Here is a 21,470-nt window from a genome sequence, read left to right on the forward strand (position 1 = left end):
CCCAAGTGTTACCATCAAATCTTAACAGTTGTGTTGCATACAATGCATTGTTTTTACCAAAAATGAGATGGGGAAGAGCTTTGGTGAAAATCTGAGTATCATCATGGCAGTTGTCCCAAATTTTAACATCATATTTAATAAGGAAAAGAGGCAAGGGAAAGTGTGTAAATTAGATGAACTCAGGTAACTATATTCAAGTTCTCCTGTGAACGCTAAGGTGCCCCACTGGTCCAGAGGAATCAGAGTTTCACAACAGATGAAATTTCCCAGTTTATGTTCTGAATCTGACCTACATTATGTTTTATGAACTGGCCCTCTTACTCAACCTCCTGGTTTCTGAAAGGCCTCATTAATTGAGTAAGAAAATAGAGTTTGTTTTCTATCTGTTGGTGTTACATGAAGATTAAGTGAGAAATGAAGATAAACATTCCTTATAAGCTGCAAGGATCTACACAATTACAATGACCATTATCCCTGCCCCCAGAGACCAGCATAGTGCCCACATGTAAGAGATGTTAAGTGCTGTTTTTTGAATGAGTGAGTGAGTGACCAAATGAGAACTAACCTGTTCATTTCATCTGGATTGTGATGATCAGGCCAATTGTAGAGTCTGGTATTTTTTTTTTAAAGAGAATAAATCCCTCCCCCAAAAAAGAAACAGAATAAAGTCAATCAAAACAAAACAATGAAAATGATACAGAACTTCAAAACAAGACAATCAGAAATCAACAAATGTGATTGTTGATTTATGAGAATTAAATTAGGAAATACATGTACAATATCTACTACGCAGTGTGGTCATTTGTACCAATGAGTCTCATACAGTTGCTATGACTTGTAGAGTGTGGCATTGTCTTTTATAACTTCCGGCTTCAAGCAGCTACCTTCACCTTACATACTCACATTTTCCCAGAATACTCATGAAACACTGTGTTCCCTCTCTCGAGTAGAAAAATCTTAGTCTGGGACCAGGGATTTAGACCGGCAGTATAAGTACCTGCCTGGCAAGCTCTGGGTTGTGAGTTCAATCCCCAGTACCAAAAAAAAAAAAAAAAAAAAAAAAAAAAAAAAAATCTTAGTCTTTTGGGGACAATCATTTTACCTGATCTTTCCTTCAATTCATTCAGTGCCACTGTATGCTTTTGCTTTCTCTTCACATGTCAGGCCAGTATCTTCCGGGCACATCCTTTGGGATGGGTTTACCATGCCTAAAGCATCCCAAGGGACCAAAAAAAAAAAAATCCGCAGTTACCAAGCTCCCAGGGCAGAGCCCCGACAACGTGCTCGCGCGTAAATGCGAATTCTAGCCAGAAGGTGGCACTGATGCAAAACTAATACAGTAGTACAATTTTTAAACTAACCAAATTGCTTCTGACATAGTAGATTTTCTGTAATTTGCTTGTACCCATACGCACACACACAGAAGCGAAATACATATTGGCTAAAGATTACATGGATGAAAGAATCAATAAATGCATTTTCCTGCTAAAGATAATAATGGAATTACAGTTGTAAAGCTGAACATGCGGTTTAAAACTTTGCCGCCACAACAGCATGACCCTACAAACTTTGCGATAGGGTTTGTATTTTTCACTCAATACAGTTACCTACCTTTTCTTCATGAAAGCTATCTTCCTGTTAGCTTCTCTGAGATTTGCTGACTGGATTTTACCCTAAGCATCCTGCCCTTCAGCTAAATATTCCAGTAAAGTATCAGGTTCCACACACAGGAGGAGCCCGAGTGTCTCTGGGTCACTGTGATGTCCAGCTGATCTTCTTCCTTTGCATGGTTAATCTATTTGCATACAGAAAGAAGTGTGGGCATATTAATTCTCTCTGCCAAGTTTTCTCACAATCTACTTCCTTTTTAGGGTAGGAAACATTATCTTGAAGGGTCATTTTGATCTGCTTCTCAAAAATTCACTATTTGAAATAAATTAAAATTCTTGTCATGGGCTGTAGGCCTCTTCACTTATTCTTTCCAACGTCTTTCTTAATTAAGTTTATACTATACCTGTATTATAAGCAAATCGTAAGCACGATTTTCCAGTAACACTTTTCAGTCCAATCCAGAGTAGTCTGAATGTAGAGGCAGGAACTGAGCATCTGCCATTACCAGGTTGTGACAGATTCCCACTCTCTTCATTACAATACGGCCCCTAAAATGAGACATTATAGTAACCATAGCTCACGTCATGTTAATTTATTGAAGTCTTGTAATGCTTTCATTCTTTCGCTTTGATCGGTTTTAGTCTGTTTTCTATTATTTGATTTCATTATATGTGAAGGTATGGAGAGCTGTTTAGAAGAAAACAAGAGACATTAAGGTAGCCATTGTTGATTTCCTGTTATCTTGTTTTGAAGTCCTGTGTTGCTTGCATTGTTCTGTTCTGATTTGCTTTGTTCTGTTCTATTTTGTTTTGTCTTATTCTCTTTAAAATAATTTTTTAATTCTTTAAAAAATAAAGTATGACTCCTATATTGTGCAATAGGCTTGGCAATCACTTTTTTGCAAATGAATAAATAAGATAAATCTTACCAAGGTGTCACAGCCAATAAGCCACAGACTCTATACTGCATCTGAATGCAAGTTGTTCCAGTAAATCATGTTGGTTTTCCATACAGTTCTCTGTATTGCACTAATGTTGTTATTGCTGCTGCTGCTATTGCTGCTGCTTATGGGTGTGTGGATGAGTGATTGCTACTTACTAGATGACCAAAGTAAAATAAAACTAGAGAGCAAAGAAGACATGAAAAGGATAGAACTTAATTTGAACTACTGTGCAAATTCAGAAGTTTCTGGTCTAGAAATCTATGGGGCAAACAAGCCCTTGGGAATCTCTGAAGGCTGTTGAAGTGGCCTCAGTTGGGACCACTTCCTGAAGGCACCACGGCTGGGACTGGAGGAAGCCAGGCACTCAGCCTGGCTGGGCAGTGTGCTTACTCCCATCCCCAGGTTGCTCCCACTACATGACACTGAACACAAACTGAGTGTATCTGTACAAAGTGGATGTTTGTTTTCATCCAGTGCTTGTCCAAACAGCACGCAGTAAATGTCCAGGAAATACTTGCTGAGCAATCTGATACTTAAAAGATGTTTATCTATCGTGCCCTGCAGTGGACTGATAACAGGGAGAACAGAGGACCCAGGGTCCAATTCTCGTTTTGTTGTTAATAGAAAGAATTTACCAAGCACTTACTGCATACCAAGTCCAACCTTGGTGCTTTATGGGCAGCATCTTCTTTAGGGCCAAGCGTTTTCTGTGAACAGCTGGATCCCCTGTTGGAGGAATGGAATGGTGACCGTAGCGACACATTTGTAGCGACACATTCTCTCCTCCTATGCTCTTAAGAGTCAAGCAAGCGAGGCTGCACCTCATACCTCTAGTTCTCCAGTGAGTGCTACTATAACTGCCACTCCTTTGCCAGCTGTCACACCACACTTCACCTGCCAAAGCATGTACCTCCCTGTCTGTAAAGTGGGACTTCATTTTCCCTTCTCCTAGCTCCATAATTACTATTACGCCTTTCTGAGCAAATATGCATGGGAACCCTACTTATCATTTCTGTACTGTGCCTACTGTAACCCGAATTTTGTTCTGTGGAGCAAGTACGAATGGATTGAGCCTTCATTTATTATTTCACTCCTAATCCCCCTATTAGCCAGTACTTTGCTGTTTTATGCCTCTTTCACCAAAGAGCTTGGAAAGAGCTTGTAGCAAGGGCACATTTTAAAACTGGAACCTTAAGTAAGAATTTTTAGAAAGTGTAAGTGTGCACGGGCACCATTGCAGAAAAAAGCCTACAACCTACATGCCAATTTTAAACAGTTTGGCAAGGAAGAGCACCCTTGTAAGATGGCATTTAACAAAGGATGAAGTGAGAAAAAAGCCATGGGAAGAATACCTGCAGGGGGAGCAACTGGCTACTGGTTGGAGAGGATAAGCAGAGTGAGATGCGAGGAGGAGCAGGGCTTAGGGCAAGGCCTAACTGTGGGCCTGGAAGGCTACTGAAGCTCTCCAGTGGAGTTTGAGTTAACAGGCAGCTTTTAGAAAAGCCACACGATTTCAAGTGCTTTGAAACCAGTCACTCTGGCTGCTGGGTGAGAATAAAGAAATAATACTGCCTGCGGAGACCAGGAAGTGGATCAGTTCCATGACTGTTAAGAAAATTCTGGACTCTCCCTGCAGGCGAATGGTACAGTCCAGCTGCATTCTTTCTTGCATTCCACAATTTCCAGCTTGCTTGTTCTGTGAATTATTTGTCACAGAATAAGCATCTGAAGTAAAGAAAACCTTTGAGTTGCCCAATGGATAAAATTCCCAAGCAAAGTCAAAACAATGTCTTCTTTCTTGTTTCAGGTTTCATACCATAAACGAATGTCCTTTCCAAGTTCTAGTCACTGAATTTTTTTTCTTTTTGCATGTTTTGTGTGTATTTTTGGTGGGTAGTTTTGCTGGTTGGTAATTTTGCTAAACTACCACTTCCTGGTCTTTAGGAGAAGATCAGGCTGCCATGTGCATACGTTCCACTCAGGCATAAGTTGTTGGGCTGCTGCCCCTGAGTTTAATATTCATGAATCAACAATAAGATACATCTAGAAAAAGAAATGGGAAACTTGTTAATCTATATATAAGGCCAATCCAGAAAGTGGGCAAATTTGGCATTTATAGTATATCATAATTCGAGGGAAAAGAGGCCAGACTGATGAGCCACCATTGATTTAGAAGTATTGTTTTTGAAGCCAAAAACAAAGAAATTTAAGTCCTGTTACCTTCGGTGAGGAAAACATTACAACCTTCCTGGCTGGAATGCTAGTTCTGAAAGGCCCTGTGGCATAAGAATGCTAGGGTCACAGGTGAGCAGGTCCTGCAGACCAGGAGGGGAGAAGGTTAGAAACAGCTGCTGGGGCAGATGACTTACCTGGGTAAAGAATCCATGCTAACTCAGTTAACGGCTGGAAGCACCTGATCTGGGTCTGGATTGGTCAGTTAAGTTGCAATCTAAGGTGTCTGTCTCCAGCTGTGCTCCTCTGAGCTGATAACAGTCACAGATATGTAGCCACTGTCTTGCCATCCCCCTGGGTATGTTGTCCTTCTGTCACCTCATGCCCTGACTCTACATACCCATCATGAAGCCCAAGAAGTAGGGGTCCTGCTTTCTCATCCCAGGGTTCTAGGACAGAGTCTGAGACAAGTTGGAAGGTGTAAGGGGCCTCAGAACACTACTTCATCCTCTCTTCACACACGAAAACCACTGGGGTTCTTCCAAATAACTTTTATTTCTTCAAAGTCCTCCTTAACTTGGTGAGACCAACTGCAACCAAGTCTCAGTGATGCTTTTGCTTCTACTCTTCCAATATCAACACGCAGATTAAAGAAGCATCTTGTCAGTGTTTATACAGGAAAAGGGCTATGTGGGAGAACAAGTTTTCAATCCTGAGGAGTCCAGCTCGTTTCACATGGATGACGATGAATAGTATTTCAGTTGATGAAAATATTGTGACAGAGACTCACAAGATCCTGGCCCTGTATTTCCTAGCCAAGAAGTAATGGTTCAGTATTTGCTAATTCAGTTTTTGCTATGACCCACTAGAACACAACCTGTATGAATAACAAGAGTTGGGTGTGTATTCCTGTTGCACTAAACATGTCCCTGTTTTGGCTGATGCAATGGAAGCAGAGGGAACATATTGCAGGTCCACGCAAATCTTTCAAAGCCCTCTCATCATTTACCATGCTCCTTGTTCCTTGGCCATGTAATAGGGTGTCAATGTTCTAGACACAACTGCTGTTGAAGCCAGCATCGGAACAGACCACGTGAGGGAATCATGTCATGGCATTTGCACCAGAGACAGATAACACCTTCTGTGGCACTGAGATTCAGGAGATCACTTTGATTCATGTAACCTAGCTTATCCCAGTGGAGCCTTCTCCTAAATCAGAGAACCTCACCATGTTGACTTGGATGAAGAAGTCCACAGTGGAGGGGACTAGAAGGGATCGGATTCTGGGTGCATCTTAAGGAGAGAGCAAACAGATTTTGCCAGATTGAATGTAGGCCAACAGTGAGGAGATGGAGTTTCTGGCCTGAGTGATTAGAAACATGGTGATTCTAGTAAGTGGAATGAATGTAAATTGGAGAAGATCCAAAGATTAAGTTTACAGAATGCAAAGTTTTATATTCCCAGCAGAAATCCAAGTGAAGACACCAAGCAGTAAGTTGATATTCAGAGTGAAGTCTAGCTGGTCTTTGGAGTGTAAATGTGATTTAAAGCCACAACTGGATTTCCTCACCATAGGAGTTAGGTGTGGGTGGACTGCCTCAGAGCATGCTGACTTTGGAGAACCAGCAGGGGAGAGACAACAGGAAGACACCCAGGAGGGAATTAAAAACCAAGGAAAGCCTTAGATTTGAAGAAAAAAAGAAAAACACATTTAACAGTATGGAAAACCTTGAAATGGTTTCAAAGGAAGAACTTAATCCCAGTGGGTTCCCAAGAAAAATGTTGTTTAAAAAAAACCTTGTAGTTTCCATTTTTGGAAGAAAAAAAAGCCTAGCCCAAGGGTTCTTATGATACTAGGAGGGGCTAATTGGTGATCCAAAGTGTAAAAATTTGGCAAAACTTAAAATGGGGCCAGTTGGCTAAGAAGACATGGGCTGGGCGCCAGGTCCATCATCACACTGGGAAGCAGAGAAAGGGGAGTTTGAAGCTGGGAGATGAGAAACTGATAATGGTACATCACCTAATGGGATAAAAAAAAAAAAGTCTTAAACTTTGCAGTTCTCATTCTGTACTACAGAATTGTCTTAGGACTGAATTCAGCAGGTAGGTACAGTTGAACTCAATGTCCCACAAAGCTCCCTGGTGAGAATAATTACCTATGGTCTGTGTTTAATATACAGATTACTTGGCTGGGGATTTAGCTCAGTGGTGTAAGCATCTGCCTTGCACGTGAGAGGTCATAAATTTGATCCCTGGTACCAAAAATACAGATTACTGCAGACTCTCGCAGACACAGGGATTCAGTAGTTCTATGCAGAACACTCAGGAAATTTTACCAACAGCACTGGGTGATTCAGATCTTTGTGCAAGTTTGGAGACAGTGGTTGAGGAAATATTTTTCTCAGTATTCAAGTGATAACTGCCTCCTGATTTTAATGTATGGGGTGTGTCTGTGAATATGTTAAAGTTTTTTTCAAACTCATAAATTGTTAAAGATTTTTTCAAACTAATAAAATAGCATACAAAAATCTTTGAAAAATTCAATTAAGATTTCCTTTTTAAAAATCTCTTTCCATGTGGCTTTTTTCTGTTTTCTCCAAAAACACCTCATAAACTTTATGACTACTTAGGAAATTGGTTTGTTCCAAAGAAATACTGAAAGTCTGCCTTGGAAGACTGGAGAATTTTCAGTCTGACACCTCAAAACGCTGCCATATTCGTTCATGCGTGCACACACAAAGGAACTTTTGAAACCAGTTCTCCACTTGTTAATTATTTTATTAATGGTATGAAAAATAGTTCTGTAAGATCCAACATGTTGACAAAACAAATTAAATTGTAGGACCAGCAAAAAGTAACATCCACAAACAATAAGTCCCTTGATTTACCTCAAGAAACAGGCTTGTAAGGTACCTTTCCTATATATGCTTACTTTGATTTTTAAAACACCTGTCTTGCAAACTTAATAGTCCTTTAAACAAAATCAGCTTGCCTGATTCACGTAAGCCTTTACATGTAGTGGAACGCTAAACATGATTGCGAGCAGCATTTTTGAGTCTCTACACCATAGGTGCCACATGACAGTAATGGAATGTATATTTCACCACTCTGAAAGATATTTTTTCCTCTGTAACTCATAAAACCCTCAGTTTTATAGGCATGGGGCTGGAGGCCTTGACGAGAGTCAGGTAGCTAATTTGTGATGGAACTAGACACAGAAGGCAAGATCCTTCTGATGTTTTGCTCTTATGCTCCCCACCTCTTGTTCAATTCAGGATCTGTAGGATGATGACTGAGATTAGGTTTTAATTGGAATCCTGTGTCTAAAGTGTTTTTCTGGCATGGCAAGTGTGGCCAGATGGTGGGGATTTTTGCAATGCTGTGCAAATGATGCATGTGACAACAGCTCTGGATTACCAAGTCCAACCCTGAACCACAGCAGGCCCCAGTGCTCTCTGCGGTACTTCCTAGAGTGACGCCATTCAGGCAGGAGCAATTCCTTCCCGCCCCACTTCATGCACGCTATCATCATCGGGTGACTTCCAGTCAGAAAACTCAGTGAGAATGCGTTTACACATCAGGAATTAGGATGAAACAAAACAAATATAGTACCATAATTTAGAATGATTGTGTATGTGTATGCACATGTGTGTGGTCCTGGAGACTGAGCTCAAGGGCTTCACCCTGAGTTACAACTCCATCCCTTGACTCTTTTTAAATTTTGAGACAGGGTTCGCTATGCTAAGAAATTGCTGACCTTGATCTTGTGACTCAAGCGCCCCCCAAAGATGCGTGGCACCACTGGGATGTGGTGTACCCTGCAGGTGAGGGCTGGGTGTAGTAGGAGGTCTTCAGGGGACAGAAACATGCCCTTGAAGAGGGGATCATAAGACCCCAACCCCGACTCTTCTTTCACTTCCTCGCCAAAAGGTGAGTGAATGGTCTCACTCTGCCAAGCATCCCCACCAGGATGTGCTCTCACAGGCTCAAAGGAAAAGACAGAAACCCCTGAAGCCAACAGCCAAGATTGGCTTTGTTCTTTCTAAGTTGACTCTCTCAGTTAGTAGTAACTGAAAGAAAGCTAACATACAATCTGCTCTGCTCCAGGAAAGCACTTTAGAAAAACCCAAAGAAAGTCAAAGGAATGCTTACTGGAAATATGCAGTGGGATCACATGGCAGTTTAAAAGCAGAGGTTCTGAAAACTTGGACTTTCTAAGAGTGGAGCTAGAGAGAGGTGCTGGGCCAGTGGAGGTTTTAGGGCACCCTCCACCCCAAGCCCTGGGAATCTGGCATTCATGAACCTCATACTAAGCCTCCACCGTGCACTGCATAGCTATGTGTTTCCTTCTGTCTGCCTCAGGCAAGGAGTCCACTCCTGACAATCACCTCCTGCCAGAAAGAGGTGGGCTACAGTCTTCCTGCCCATTCAGCATAGACTTAAACTGAATTCCTCTGAAGATGGCAATGGAATTTATACAAGCAATAGATGGTAATCTGAGTCTCTCAGAACTGAAGATTTTTATTGCCTGAAAGATTTATATTTTGGGAACAAATGAACTTTCAGTCAAGTGCCTATTGCCAATTTCACAAGAGATTTGAAAACAAATCCACAGGGTTAAATAAACAATGACATGTCCAAATAAATTAAAAATATGCATGACTAATAATAATTATATGTAGTTACATTCATCAGTAAGTATTGCAAAAAGAAAACAAAATACAGGATGGAGAATATGTACTATACTACCATTTATGTAAAAAAAAAAAAGAGAGGAGTTATGTATGTGTCTATACCTGTATATTATAGATGGCTTTGTATACCCAACATATTTCTAGGATACACAATTTGAGGAGACCTAAAATCTTTTACACTCCTCAAGGTGAAATGTCTTTTTTGGCATCCATATCTTCCTGTGATACCACGAAGAGTAATGCTGTTCTATTTTGTTGTTGTCATTGTTTTTGTTGTTGGTACCGGCGATTGAACTCACCACTTATGCTTGCTAGCCAGGCGCTTATGCTGCTGAGCTAAATCCCCTGCTTGTGTTATTCTATTTTTCTAATGTGGTTTTTTTTTTTTTTTTTTTTTGTCACTTAGAAGAACACCAAAGTAACAGAGACAGCAATACTACGCAATAAGTGATAACCAAATAGCTTGAATAGTAAATGTTAAACTAATAGCCAAAGATTGAAAAATTTCTGAGTAAGAAACAGTGTGAGAAATAATTGGATATTAGAGAACTGGATTTTTCACCTAGGAAGGGCATGGTTTATAGCTCGAGATGACCTGGAGTACAAATATTTGCTGTACTGTTTTTCTGGGTGACCATCTCCTCCTCACTGTCTACTAGCAGTTCATGCCAGGCTACTAACTACAGAGGGAGGTGCACTTCCCACTGTAGATACATTACTAATGTTTCGCCAGTGTAAAAGTAAACATAGGTGAGGGTGTGGCAGTGACACAATCCAAATATCCTTATTGTTCCTGCTGTAGGTTACGTGTTTGCATCCACCCCAAGTTCTTATGTTGAAACTTTAGTCCAAAGAAGTGGTATTGAAAAGGGAGGAAGTGATTAAGTCACAAGTTGAAGGCCTTACTACCTCCATGTCGGGACACAGAGAAAAGATGTCCATTCACGAACCAGGAAGAGGGCCATCACCAGGCAGAATCTGCCTACAACTTGTTCTTAAGACTTCTCAGCATATAACAAAATGCATTTTTCTGTCCTCGTTAATTTGAGCTTGGTTTTAGGACTTGCTTGGGTCAATGAAAAGTGAGCAGAGGTGATGGAAGATGGAAGACCTACCTCCTAGTTTGCCCTATCACAGTGCCCTGCCACCACAGTTCATCCCTGCTCCTTCATCCCAGATCCAAGAGCAGGACCAGCTTCGAGCATAACCCTTGCTGACTTGAAACTGATGAGGAAACATTGAGTGAGGAATGTGACTTCTGACACTGAAATTTGGGCTTATCTACTTTCTCATCACAGCCTTGACTATCTTGACTGTCCCAGAGGTTTGAAGCAGTTCTTTACTGAACATTTTGCATCTGGAGGCCTTAGAGAGGGCCTCAGGATTAGAGCTTGTGCCCAACAGAGATCTTGTTTATGCTGCAAATGGAGGGAAGTCTGTTCCCTAAGCCCTTCCAATCTTCCCAGGACACAGTCCACCTACAAAAAACCAACCCACTGCCACATACTTTTCTTATGTGTTTAAATATACAAGCTCTGACAGTTTTTGGATGCCACTGGATTTACTGTTCTGCCCAGATTCTCCAAGAGGTGTACCTCTGGTTACAGAAGAGCTGGCTAGTCATCATCAGGAGAAGGGTCAAACATTGATGGGAGAAATGGAGTAAGATTTTCATTGCTGACTTGTCTAACTCTACCCAACACAGTACCTGAAATTAAAAATCCCGCCACTTAACAGTAGGCCCAACGCAAACCAATGGTTGCTGTTTGTTCCATTTTGCAGCCAATGGTGGCTTTGCTCACTGTCACCATGTTAAAATGGTTCACATCATCTTCAGTGTCATCTCTTTATGTTCTCTAGATGTCTGAGGAGCAAAGTGGAGAACTTGGCAGGATCATTAGAACTGGGGCTTTGTTAGTTGATGAGAACCATCAGTTTGGCAAGACTGCTCTGAACATCCTTCAGGAATACGATACACAATTTTAGCCCAGGATCAAGACTATAAATTCACAGAGTACTTAACAGAAAGAAGTAAAGCACTACAACATCTAAGCCAACAGATAAGCATTAAAGATTTCAAGGTTCAGCACCGTACTCCTTTATCTCAGGGAATTGCAAATGTAAAACTTTTAAAACAATAAAATGCTCAACACTAAGAAAAAGAAGAAAAGAGTCTCCAATAACTTCTTCCCATGTAAGCAAGGAAATGGAGGCCAAGAGGAGTTCTCATAAGCCAGCAGAGCCAGGGCTGAACTTCAGGTTTCCAGACTCTCCAAGCCAGTTCTCCTTGGCCCCTAAATGGCGATGTCTACACAGGAAGGCATACAGATGGCCATTTGTCACTGCCTTGTACTATCAATTCATAGACTTCACAATCTTAGTTATTTAAATAATTTTCTCCTTGCTTTGCTAATAATTCTGTATGACTTCCTATTAGTAAATTGTCTCACCACAGAGAGTATACCAGCCATGCACACCTCAATTCCTATATAGTAGTTTATAGTTACAGTGGTCTGCCTCTTCTCTGTGGGAAAGGTACATGCCAAGACCCTTAATGGATGCTTGAAACCAAAGACAGTATTGAATTTTACATACAAGACAGATAACCAAGACTGCTACTAAATGACTAGTGGGCAGGCACCATATATAGGGTGTATACTCTGGATAAAGGGATAATTCAACACTTAGGCAGATGGATGAGGATGAAGGAATTTCATTAGAATGATTGGAAAGCAAGGAATGATTAAATGAGGATTTCAGGGAAAGCTATTGAGAGATAATAGGGCAACTACAGATAGGATATTTATTAGGTTATTTTGCTCAACAGTGAGAGATTTGAGGTAAAACTTTCTTAATAGCAAAAGCTCTATTTACTTTTTTCTGCCTGGTTTTGGAGTAAAGATTGCCATGGAAGGAGAGAGCAATTAAAATGGGGAGAGCAATTAAAACATAATCTCTAATACTAAAAATTTATTACCACCAGCTTTTATTTGGATTCCTCCAAACACGGACTTTCCAAACCTTTCCTACATCATTACACTTGTAGAAAATGAGGCACACTGAAGAAAATGGGTAACGCTTCTTGAGATCTATAGCAATCCACCCAAGAGGCTCCAGTCAGCTTCCTGGGATGTCCTGAGACTGAATAGATGAACGCAGTAGGGAAACTTTGCTGTCTCCTGCAGTAGTAAACAGATTCAAGTATGTTCTCTGTGCGTAAGAATACATATACATTTATACATAGTATTTTAGTAAGTCCTTTCTATCATGTCAAATGTCCTGGTTGGTTTTTAATTGTTGCTGGGACAAGACAATGTCCAAAATTAAGGAAGGAAAGATTTATTTAGCTCACAGTTTGTACAAGTTTCAGTCCATCATCAACTGGCTCCAAGGCAGGGTGGCCGTGGTGAGAGCCAACAATTCACAGCAGCAGAAGACAGCAAAAGCAGGTAAAGCAAAAAGGGATGTATATGAGTTTTGGGGGGCCCAGGGCTAGAATGTTTCGGTTCTAATGTAATATAATGTTGATTGACTTACTAGCAGTTTTTAAGAATTATTAAACCTGTGTTATAATGTTCAAGTTATGAGATGCTAATATGCATGTCTTTGTATCTGGAAATCTGTTTAAAGAAATGTTGCCAAGTTGACAAGGGATGGATTTTAATGGTTGATATTGTGTCCACTTGAGAAGTTTAGAAGTTTAACTAAGTTACTCAGGAGGGGGCTAGGGTCTTCGCTTGGTAAACCTCCTGAGCCTGTGTAAGAGGGCATGAAGACGGTCTGGGTATAAAGGATCCACCCTACCTAGGGAAGTCTGTGTACAATATAAAAGAGGAAGAGGCTTGCTTCTCCCCTGTCCTCCTTTTTTGCTCTTGTTGCTTTTTCTGTCTTCTATGGCCATGAACTGTTACCTCTTTTTCATGCCATTCTGCTTCGGAACCAGCTGATTACAGACTGAAATCTCTACAAACTGTGAACTAAATAAACTTTTCCTTCCTTAATTTGGAGCATTGAGTATTTTGTCTCAGCAAGATTAAAGTAACCAAGACATCAAACTTTTCATGTCTCATTAAATCCACCTCTCCAATTTAGGCAAAGGATGACACTTGTCATAAGTGGTTCATAAAATAGGAGTCGCTATGCTTCTGAATCTTGCTCATGTTACCTTTAAAGCAAGTCATATAATACTTCTATATGCTAGTTTTGCTCCCTAAAAGGTTATCATCTGAAGGTTCTAATTTTACAAAGAAGTAGACATGGAAACCTTGTCCATGCACCTGCAGTAGTCCTGTCAACAGAAATATGATATACCAAGCATCTTTTTAAAGCTGCATTTTTTTTACTGGTACTAGGGGTTGAACTCGCGACCACATGCTTGCAAGGCAAGCGCTGAGCTAAATCCCCAGCCCTAAAGCTGCATTTAAAAAAAAAAATTTATTCTCCACGTATTCATGTGTGTGTGTGTGTGTATGTGTGTGTGTATATATATATATATATATATATATATTGCAGTGCTAAGACTGACTATAAGAACTTGTACACTCTAGGCAAGTAGTCTACCACTGAGCTATATTCCCAGTCCAGGTTCTGTAATTTTTAATCAAAACTTAAAATTCATGTTTTTTTGATCAACTTTGTAATTGAAACATATCAGTCCAAAAGAAATTTAATGCCAGAAAATTTTAAAAACTTAATTAGACATACTTTTGTTAATAAAATGATAAGTAACTAATATGACCTTCCATTCTAAGTGTAAATATTAGAATCAAATCCTCTGTACAATGGAAACAAAGTTTCAAGAAGAAAGTAAAGTAAATTCACTTTTTAAAAATTTCAAGTATTTTATAGATAATGGTACATATCAGGGTTACATTTAAGTGAATATAATTAAATGAGTGATCCAGATGCTTTATAATGCTGATATTTATAAGATGCCCCAAATTATGTCCTTTATAATGTCCTAAATTCAAAGAACAAATTTAGATGTCATCTTACAACTGTACAAAGAGATACATATATAATTTTTCTAAAACTTTAGGCTATGCAATAAAACATAATAAAGTTAAAGAATATTGTTACAGGAATCTCGTAAAAGTACTGCCACTTAGGTTTTCATACTGAGCAGCTCATTCTCTACCCAGTCACTGGGCCGGAAATCATGCCTTGGCAGGTGTGCACAACGGGTGTGGCAGAGAGCTTTGGGGACAGACAGGAAAACAGGAATCTAGGCCTCCCATAATAACTTGTTTTGTCACCCATAGCAGTCAGTTCATCCATTTGTTTCCTCTGGTGTAAAATGAAATGACTATAATATGGTTCATTTGAAAATATCTGGTTCTATATTGAATGTCTTCTGAGTTTATCATTCTCTTCTTCCTGTATAAGCAATTGAAAATTCTTTTCTAGAGGTAATGTAAGCACAGCTGGGAATAAGAAAGAAAACAACTTTTCTACTCTTTCTCTTCATTAAAAAGAACATGTGTCTGTAACCTTATGGAATAAAGAAGTGGTCAAGGAACCAGCAGAAAACTCCACATGGCCATTTCTAAATCTTGTGGCTTGGAGACTGACATACATATATAAGGATTCTTTACCACACAGTCTTAACTTGGAGTCTGTGGAGAGAACCCAATGGTTCAAAAACCTGTACTGGAAAAAAACTGCATCTTGATTTTCACCAACTTTTCCATTAATGTTTCTTTAAATTATAAATGTAGCTATTAACCAGAGTAGTATTAGCTGTTAATGTTAAGCTGTCACCAGTAAAAATTGCGTTACATACATCTGAAAACATCTATGAGCACCTCAAATTTTGAAATGACAAATATTAAACTTGGCACTAGCTCCTTCAGTGCAAAGGCAGCACACATGTACACATATGCAAAGCTAGCGCAATATAACAAAACTGGTTTTAACATTTTCGATAACTGTGCTTTCAGCAAAGTTGTCTTTACAATCCTATAGATTTCGTAGTAAACATTTTTTAAAAAGGCTCTGACAGTTCATTGTACTGTCCAAAAAGCACTGCCTTAGCAGACTGCCGAAGGGGTTTGTGGTAGGCACACCCACACAGAAAGCTATGATTTTATTACCTTGGATGAACACAAATCACGAAAGCCACTCGGCGCCGTTACTGCCGATCCAAAACTGAAAAATTGCAACTCGATAATTGAGCGGACACCCCTAAGGGGTAACTGGGCACTTCAATCTATTAAAAAAATGTTCTTCAGAAATCCCGGCTGCCAAGGGTAAGCGAGGGGGACAGGAGACGCCCAATCGGAGCCGCGCTCTGTCTCGGGCTGCGGGGCCCGCAACCCACCTCCTGTGGACTGAACCCCAAACCGCTGCTTCTCCACACCGTATCCCGGCCCTCAGGACGCCACGACCCGAGCAAAACCTTCACCGCGACTCTTGGGCCTCTTTCTCTGAACCCAAGGCCTGGGACGCAAGAGCAGCCCCTCCCTCGCTCGGCCGGCGGCGCCAGTTTCCCTCTCGACCTCAAGCTCGGAAACCGTCCTTCGCCGGGCCGTGGGGAAGCCGCTAATTCTGACATGTGGCTCGTTTCTCTCTCTTTTTCTCGTTTCTCATAATCCTGGCCAGAACCTCAGAACGCTTTGCTTGAAGGCCAGCAGTTTGCTAGCAAGCAGCTTAAACGCAGTTCTCTTTAAGATCCCAGCCGCCAAGCCACCGCCTCCACTGCCGGGGCCAGACTCCGCCCACTTCGCTGCAACCGCGGCAACTCCCGGGTTTAGCTCCTGGGAGCGGCGCCGTTAGCTGACGTAGCTGCGCGTGATTGGCTGTCTCACTCTGGACGCCAAGGATTGGCGGGTGGCTTCCAGGCTCCGCCCCTCGCCCCCTCCTCTGGCCCGCGGCCGCCCTGGTGTCCTCGCGCCGCTTGTCTGCGCTCAGCCTGGCAGTTTGCCTCTTCCTCGTCCGTCCTCCGTCCTGCGTCCATGGCCACCGCCGCGACCGAGGAGCCCTTCCCTTTCCATGGTCTCCTGCCCAAGAAAGAGACCGGGGCCGCTTCGTTCCTCTGCCGCTACCCGGAGTATGACGGGCGAGGGGTGCTCGTAGCTGTCCTGGACACCGGGGTCGACCCCGGGGCTCCGGGGATGCAGGTGAGGCGACCCCAAGGGCCGGGGCGCGGGCGACGGCGACGCAGCAGGACGCACCCCGGCGCCCACAGGCCGGAGCCCTGGCTGCGGCTGACCCGGCCGGGGCGGGAGGACCAGCGTCCACGAGGGGACGCGGGGCCCGAGCTGGGCCGAGTGCCCGGCCCAGACAAAAGCGGCGTGGCCGGCGCGGGTGCCCGGGGAACCCCCGGCCTAGGCGCAGAGGTCGGTGGCCTTCCGACCACGCCGCCGGGCTGCAGGTCCCGGCGGTCTAGGAACCGATCCTCGCCTCATGTGTTTCAGTATTTATGATGGGGAGCAGCGGTTAGGACACATGGAGCAACAGAGCTTGCAGAACTTAATTGTTATTGTTGGGGTTCTGGCGATTTGCTTCTGGAAAGAGTCGTCTATCTTTGCAATTCCAGAGCCGGGTTTCCAGAAGATAACTCAGCCCACTTCCGGAATTGTTTCTTCTGATAGTTTTGTCGTTTCTATTTTTAAGCGTTCTGCAGTGTTACTTGTTCAGTGTCATTGAATCCCCTGGTTTAGTCTTTGACATGAGAAGTCAGTTTTCTCGCTGGTTTTGGTGAACTTTTCAGGCCTTAAGAAATAATGCTCGTTTTTTAAACCCCCAAACATGAGCGAACACACTTTAGTTGTGGTTTTTGAAAATTTAGTTTTGCTGGGGAACTTTAAAAATCTTTAGATCAAGGGACAATATGGAGAGGTATTTTTTTAAATCTCTGTTAAAAGCATTCTGTCCTGAAACTTTAAATTTTGCAAATTTGGCATTTTACAGAATTCCACTAATAAGCAGAATATAGCCCTCGTTCAAGATCCGTACCTCAGGATTGGGGATTTAGTTCAATGGCATAAGCGCCTGCCTGGCAAGTGTGAGGTCATGAGTTCAATCCCAGGTACAAAAAAAAAAAATCCGTACCCCAGGTCCTTGCTTGAGTGACCCTATTGTGTGCAAGTGACTTCATCAGTAGTCCCTTAATTTGTGTATCTTGGCCCCCTTGTACATGAAACCATGGTGTTTAATCTCCCCATGACGTTCCTTTGCCTCTGGATCCTTTATTGTGCCCTCTGGTAACTGAAGTGGCGTTTTGGAGGTTCGAAATTAATTCTGGGGTGAAAAGGAAGCAGTCTGGCCACTGTATGTAAACCTTCTCTGGGGCCATGCTCAGAGGTGTTTTTTGGCACTGCTCTGCCATGCAGCACACCTGAGGGTGGCCTTACCTGACAGCTTCTGTCATTTAAAAGAGGAGCAGGTGATGAGTTCGTTCTGCTTAACCGTAATTAATTCTTTGTTCACTTATAAATAACACTGAAGTCTTAAAACAATGACCGCTGTCACTTCATTGGGGCTTTATTACAGAGTAGTGATGCTTCCTGTTCTCCTGTGGTGTGTATTTATTTACTTTTTGTAGAGATAAGTGGGAGGAAAACAGCTGGGGTAAGTGGTTCATTGGTTCTTTTGTCAGCATAATGAGAGGCTCAAGAAAAATTTGGAGCTGTGCTGCTTAGTAAAAATCGGTACAATTTCCAGATCTGCTTATCAGATTGTTCTGTTACTCCCTATAAAGTTAACAATAATACTCTCTGTGTTGCTATGAAAATTGGTAAGATTGATTTTTAAAGTGCTCAAGAAAAATATTAAGCACTAATCTTTAAAAGTAAATGTATTTAGTAGGAATTAGTGCTCAAGTCTTCACACATCAACTGTAAGAAGTGGAAATGTGTGTTTGATATTGGCAAGTAATAACAAACATTCAAGCAAAATATTCAGATGAAAGCATTACTTTTTTTTTTTTTTTTTTTGGTGGAATCAAGGATCAAACTCACAACCTTGAACTTGCCAAGCAGGTGCTTATGCCACTGAGCTAAATCCCCAGCCCCAAGATGAAAGCGTTACTGCTGATGCTGACCTAATCACAGCCACTTTAAAAGAAATTCAGAACGGTGGCCTACAAATAAATGAACTTACAAGCCTTTGTTTCCACTAGGCTTTGACAAAGTTATTTTATGGATCTGTGTATATACATCATTAAGGTAAAGAAGGTGGATGGAAATTGAAGGGAAAGAAAGGATGAAACAGAGGGAAGAGGAGGCTGAGCAGGCCGTTCAGAAAGCCAGTGGGCTCTGAGTAAAGAGCTGGGGGCACCAGTGCAAACTGGGAAGGACACAGTGAGTTGCTGACTTCCTCTGGCCAAGTTCTCTTTTGTGGTAATAACTGGGCACACTGAAAGTCGCAGCATCAGGAGTAATGATTACATAAACAGTTAAATATTTCCTCACATTGGGCCAGCCCCACACACTGGTGACTTACAGGGACTGGTGGCGAGGTGGGGGCCAGTGAGAGCCAGTCCAGTCAGATCCTGAGCACAGGGTGGAATTTGGGCTTGTCAGTAGGCCTCCTTTTGCCGCCAGGCTTGCTTCCCTTTGATCCATGCTTCACACTGCCAGACTTTTTCCCTTTAGAAAAAAAAAATCCTTGTTCAGAGCAAAAGCAGTTTGGGATCACAGTTGCTTTTGAGAAAAAAATCCAAAAATTTGTGCTATGTATTTGAGACTTCATCATCCGGTTGCATCCTCCCCCGCGTGGGTAGTGTCAGTTCCATCCATCCAGACCCTGTGCTTCCCCTGAACGTCATCATCTCCTCTCATGCAGATGTAGCAGGTTTTGCCCAGCACAGACCTTTGCGTGTGGTGTTTAATCTACAATCCCTACAAACTCTTGCTTCATTCTTTGAAGATTCCACTAGGTATTGACCCCCCTAGCTATTGAAATGCCTTACATTAGTCTTGGCTTCAAAGATGAGTAGGGTTGAATTCCTACTAAGCGCTCTTTTCCCCTCTTTGCTCTCACAGCAAATTGTTCATCTCTTGCTAACTTTAAATGTTTAAATGTTTCATTTTGCTGTTCCCCTTTGTTTACCTTGTTCCTGGTTAAGTTAAAATTCTTAGAAAGCGAATGTCAAAATTTTTTGTGTAAGGCTAGGGATATAGCTCAGGCAGTGGGAGAGTGCTTATTTAGCCACATGCAAGCATCCAATCTTCGGCGCCCCCTCCATTCATTTTGGGTGAAATTTATTTGTAATGCTAAATATTTTGATTGTATAGAAAAAAATGTGTACACATGCATCATTAAGACGTGTAATTTCCCAGTGGAAAATAAAAGGGGCAGGAAGATACAAGTAATCCTATAAAAATGTACCTTTATTTCTATCAGAATGTAAGAATACAATAAGTAATGGTGTGTATAATTGGCTACTAATTTAACTTTATTCCTTCTCTTTGAGTTGGCTATCCCTCATTCCAGAAAGCTGGGTTTTGTGTTCTTGTATATTTTCATACTGTCCTTAACCTCAATTATTAACTGCCTTGTATTATAATTATCTCTATTCATCTGTCTTCTCAACTAATAATAAACTTTCTGGAAGCAAAGATTATATGCTCTCAGAACAAAAAAAATCACTGAATAGTATTTGCTTATGAAATCATGTCTTGCTTAAGAGAATATATTCAGTGTCTTCTGAAGTTTTAAGTAAATATGCATTTCCCATTGTTTTACTTAGGATATTTTGCAAGCACCACCACCCTCTATTATTATTCTGGTCCTCTCTTAAAATGTTTAGTGAATGCCTTCCAATCTTCATTTCCTCTACCATAGCCTTTACAATGAAGACCTAAGGCAACTTTCATTCTTGATGTTTTGTGAAAACCTGTAGCTTGTTGATGTGGGCAAACACAGCCCATTTCTCAGTCCCCCACCCTGGACACGGGGCTTATTATCATGGCACTGTCTGTAATTATTCTGTATAATGCTGAAGGATATAATTCCAGCGTTAGCAGTTCAGTTTCCTCTTTCTTCCAAAGCTCCATTGCAGAATTCTCGCATAGTTTGTCTTTAAAACATGCCTTCTTTCTAACCCTAAATTCTGTTGTCTCTTTTTTTTAAACCTCCACTGAGCTGAGGTGGAGCGCGGTGGTGTTTGCCATTGGATTGAATATCCAGCACCATCTTTATCGCCAGTGGAGTAGTTATCTTTAATGTTAGAGTAAGAAATACATGAGCAGAGCTGGGAATACAGCTCAGGAGCACAGTGCCTGCCTGGTAAGCACAAGGTCCTGAGTTTGATTGCCAGTGCCAAAAAAATAATGCATGGATAGAAAAATTGCATATACACAAATTTCTTCTAAGTATATGTTTGTATTAGAGTATGAGGGGAGAGATTTAAGTAAAGCTGGTGGAAATGGTAGATGGTTAATAAGCCATTAGATCCCCTTATGCTTTTTTCCTTTGGTTAAATACAGATATTGAGGGTTTTAATGAGAAGAATTGGTGTCTAACTTATTAGTAATCTCTTGCTATTCTTGATTTTAAGTCATCGAAGTTATTTGCTCTTTGAACAAGATAAAGATAGGCCACTGTGTACCTTTCTATTACATATTTTAAAATAAATTACATTAATATGTGGCCTAACTAGTTTTAATTAGGAGGTAGTGCTGACTTTTTGTTTCCATTTTTAAAAATTTGGTAGATTTTCTATTTTTCTTTGCTATGCTTTTCAAATTAGTTGAGGTAATACTTAGCCTATCTTTTTCAAAATCAATATGTGATTAATTTTACCATAATTTTATCAGATCTTGGTATGTTTAGTTTTTTTAATTACAATTTTGAGCCTTCATGTTTTTCAGAATTCTTATTAAAAGTATAAACCACTAGATGTAGTTTATACAGCGAACTGAGGAATTATTCATAAAATGAACGGCTGCTCCAGAGGCCTTTATGGTCCCCTCAGATGCTCAGGCCCCAGTTGTTCCATGGGGACCTGTTGGGAGTAAGGGTTGAGGTCCATCAGCCACACCTTGTTTTGCTTTGAGAAGAAAAACTTGTGCTTTGTTTCTCTGCCTCGGGAGTTGTCTCTTTCC

The 21,470-nt window shown here is 41.3% G+C and overlaps 1 protein-coding gene and 1 long non-coding RNA gene across 4 annotated transcripts in view; one reads left to right on the forward strand and one right to left on the reverse strand.

Moving 5' to 3' along the window:
• Window positions 1-7,483: 7,483 nt before the first annotated feature.
• Window positions 7,484-16,191, reverse strand: LOC134475699 (uncharacterized). The gene is made up of 2 exons (XR_010046882.1): window positions 15,513-16,191; window positions 7,484-14,796 (listed from the first exon to the last, which is right to left on the reverse strand). It is a non-coding gene; the product is annotated as an uncharacterized LOC134475699 (long non-coding RNA).
• Window positions 16,192-16,273: 82 nt separating this feature from the next.
• The window catches only part of Tpp2 (tripeptidyl peptidase 2), a 62,708-nt gene continuing 57,511 nt past the window's right edge, over window positions 16,274-21,470 (forward strand). For 2 of the 3 annotated variants that reach the window (XM_013141413.3, XM_003477588.5), the window contains exon 1: window positions 16,276-16,538. In XM_013141413.3, the coding sequence (XP_012996867.1) occupies window positions 16,374-16,538 (165 nt within the window). In that variant the 5' untranslated portion in view covers window positions 16,276-16,373. Of the gene's footprint in view, window positions 16,539-21,470 lie in introns of all 3 variants that reach the window. The other variant, XM_013141414.3, reaches the window with a different exon arrangement.

The sequence above is a fragment of the Cavia porcellus genome, unplaced genomic scaffold (genome assembly GCF_034190915.1).
Source record: "Cavia porcellus strain 051 isolate PalLab524CR breed Dunkin Hartley unplaced genomic scaffold, mCavPor4.1 scaffold_4, whole genome shotgun sequence".
In the NCBI taxonomy this organism is placed as follows: domain Eukaryota; kingdom Metazoa; phylum Chordata; class Mammalia; order Rodentia; family Caviidae; genus Cavia; species Cavia porcellus.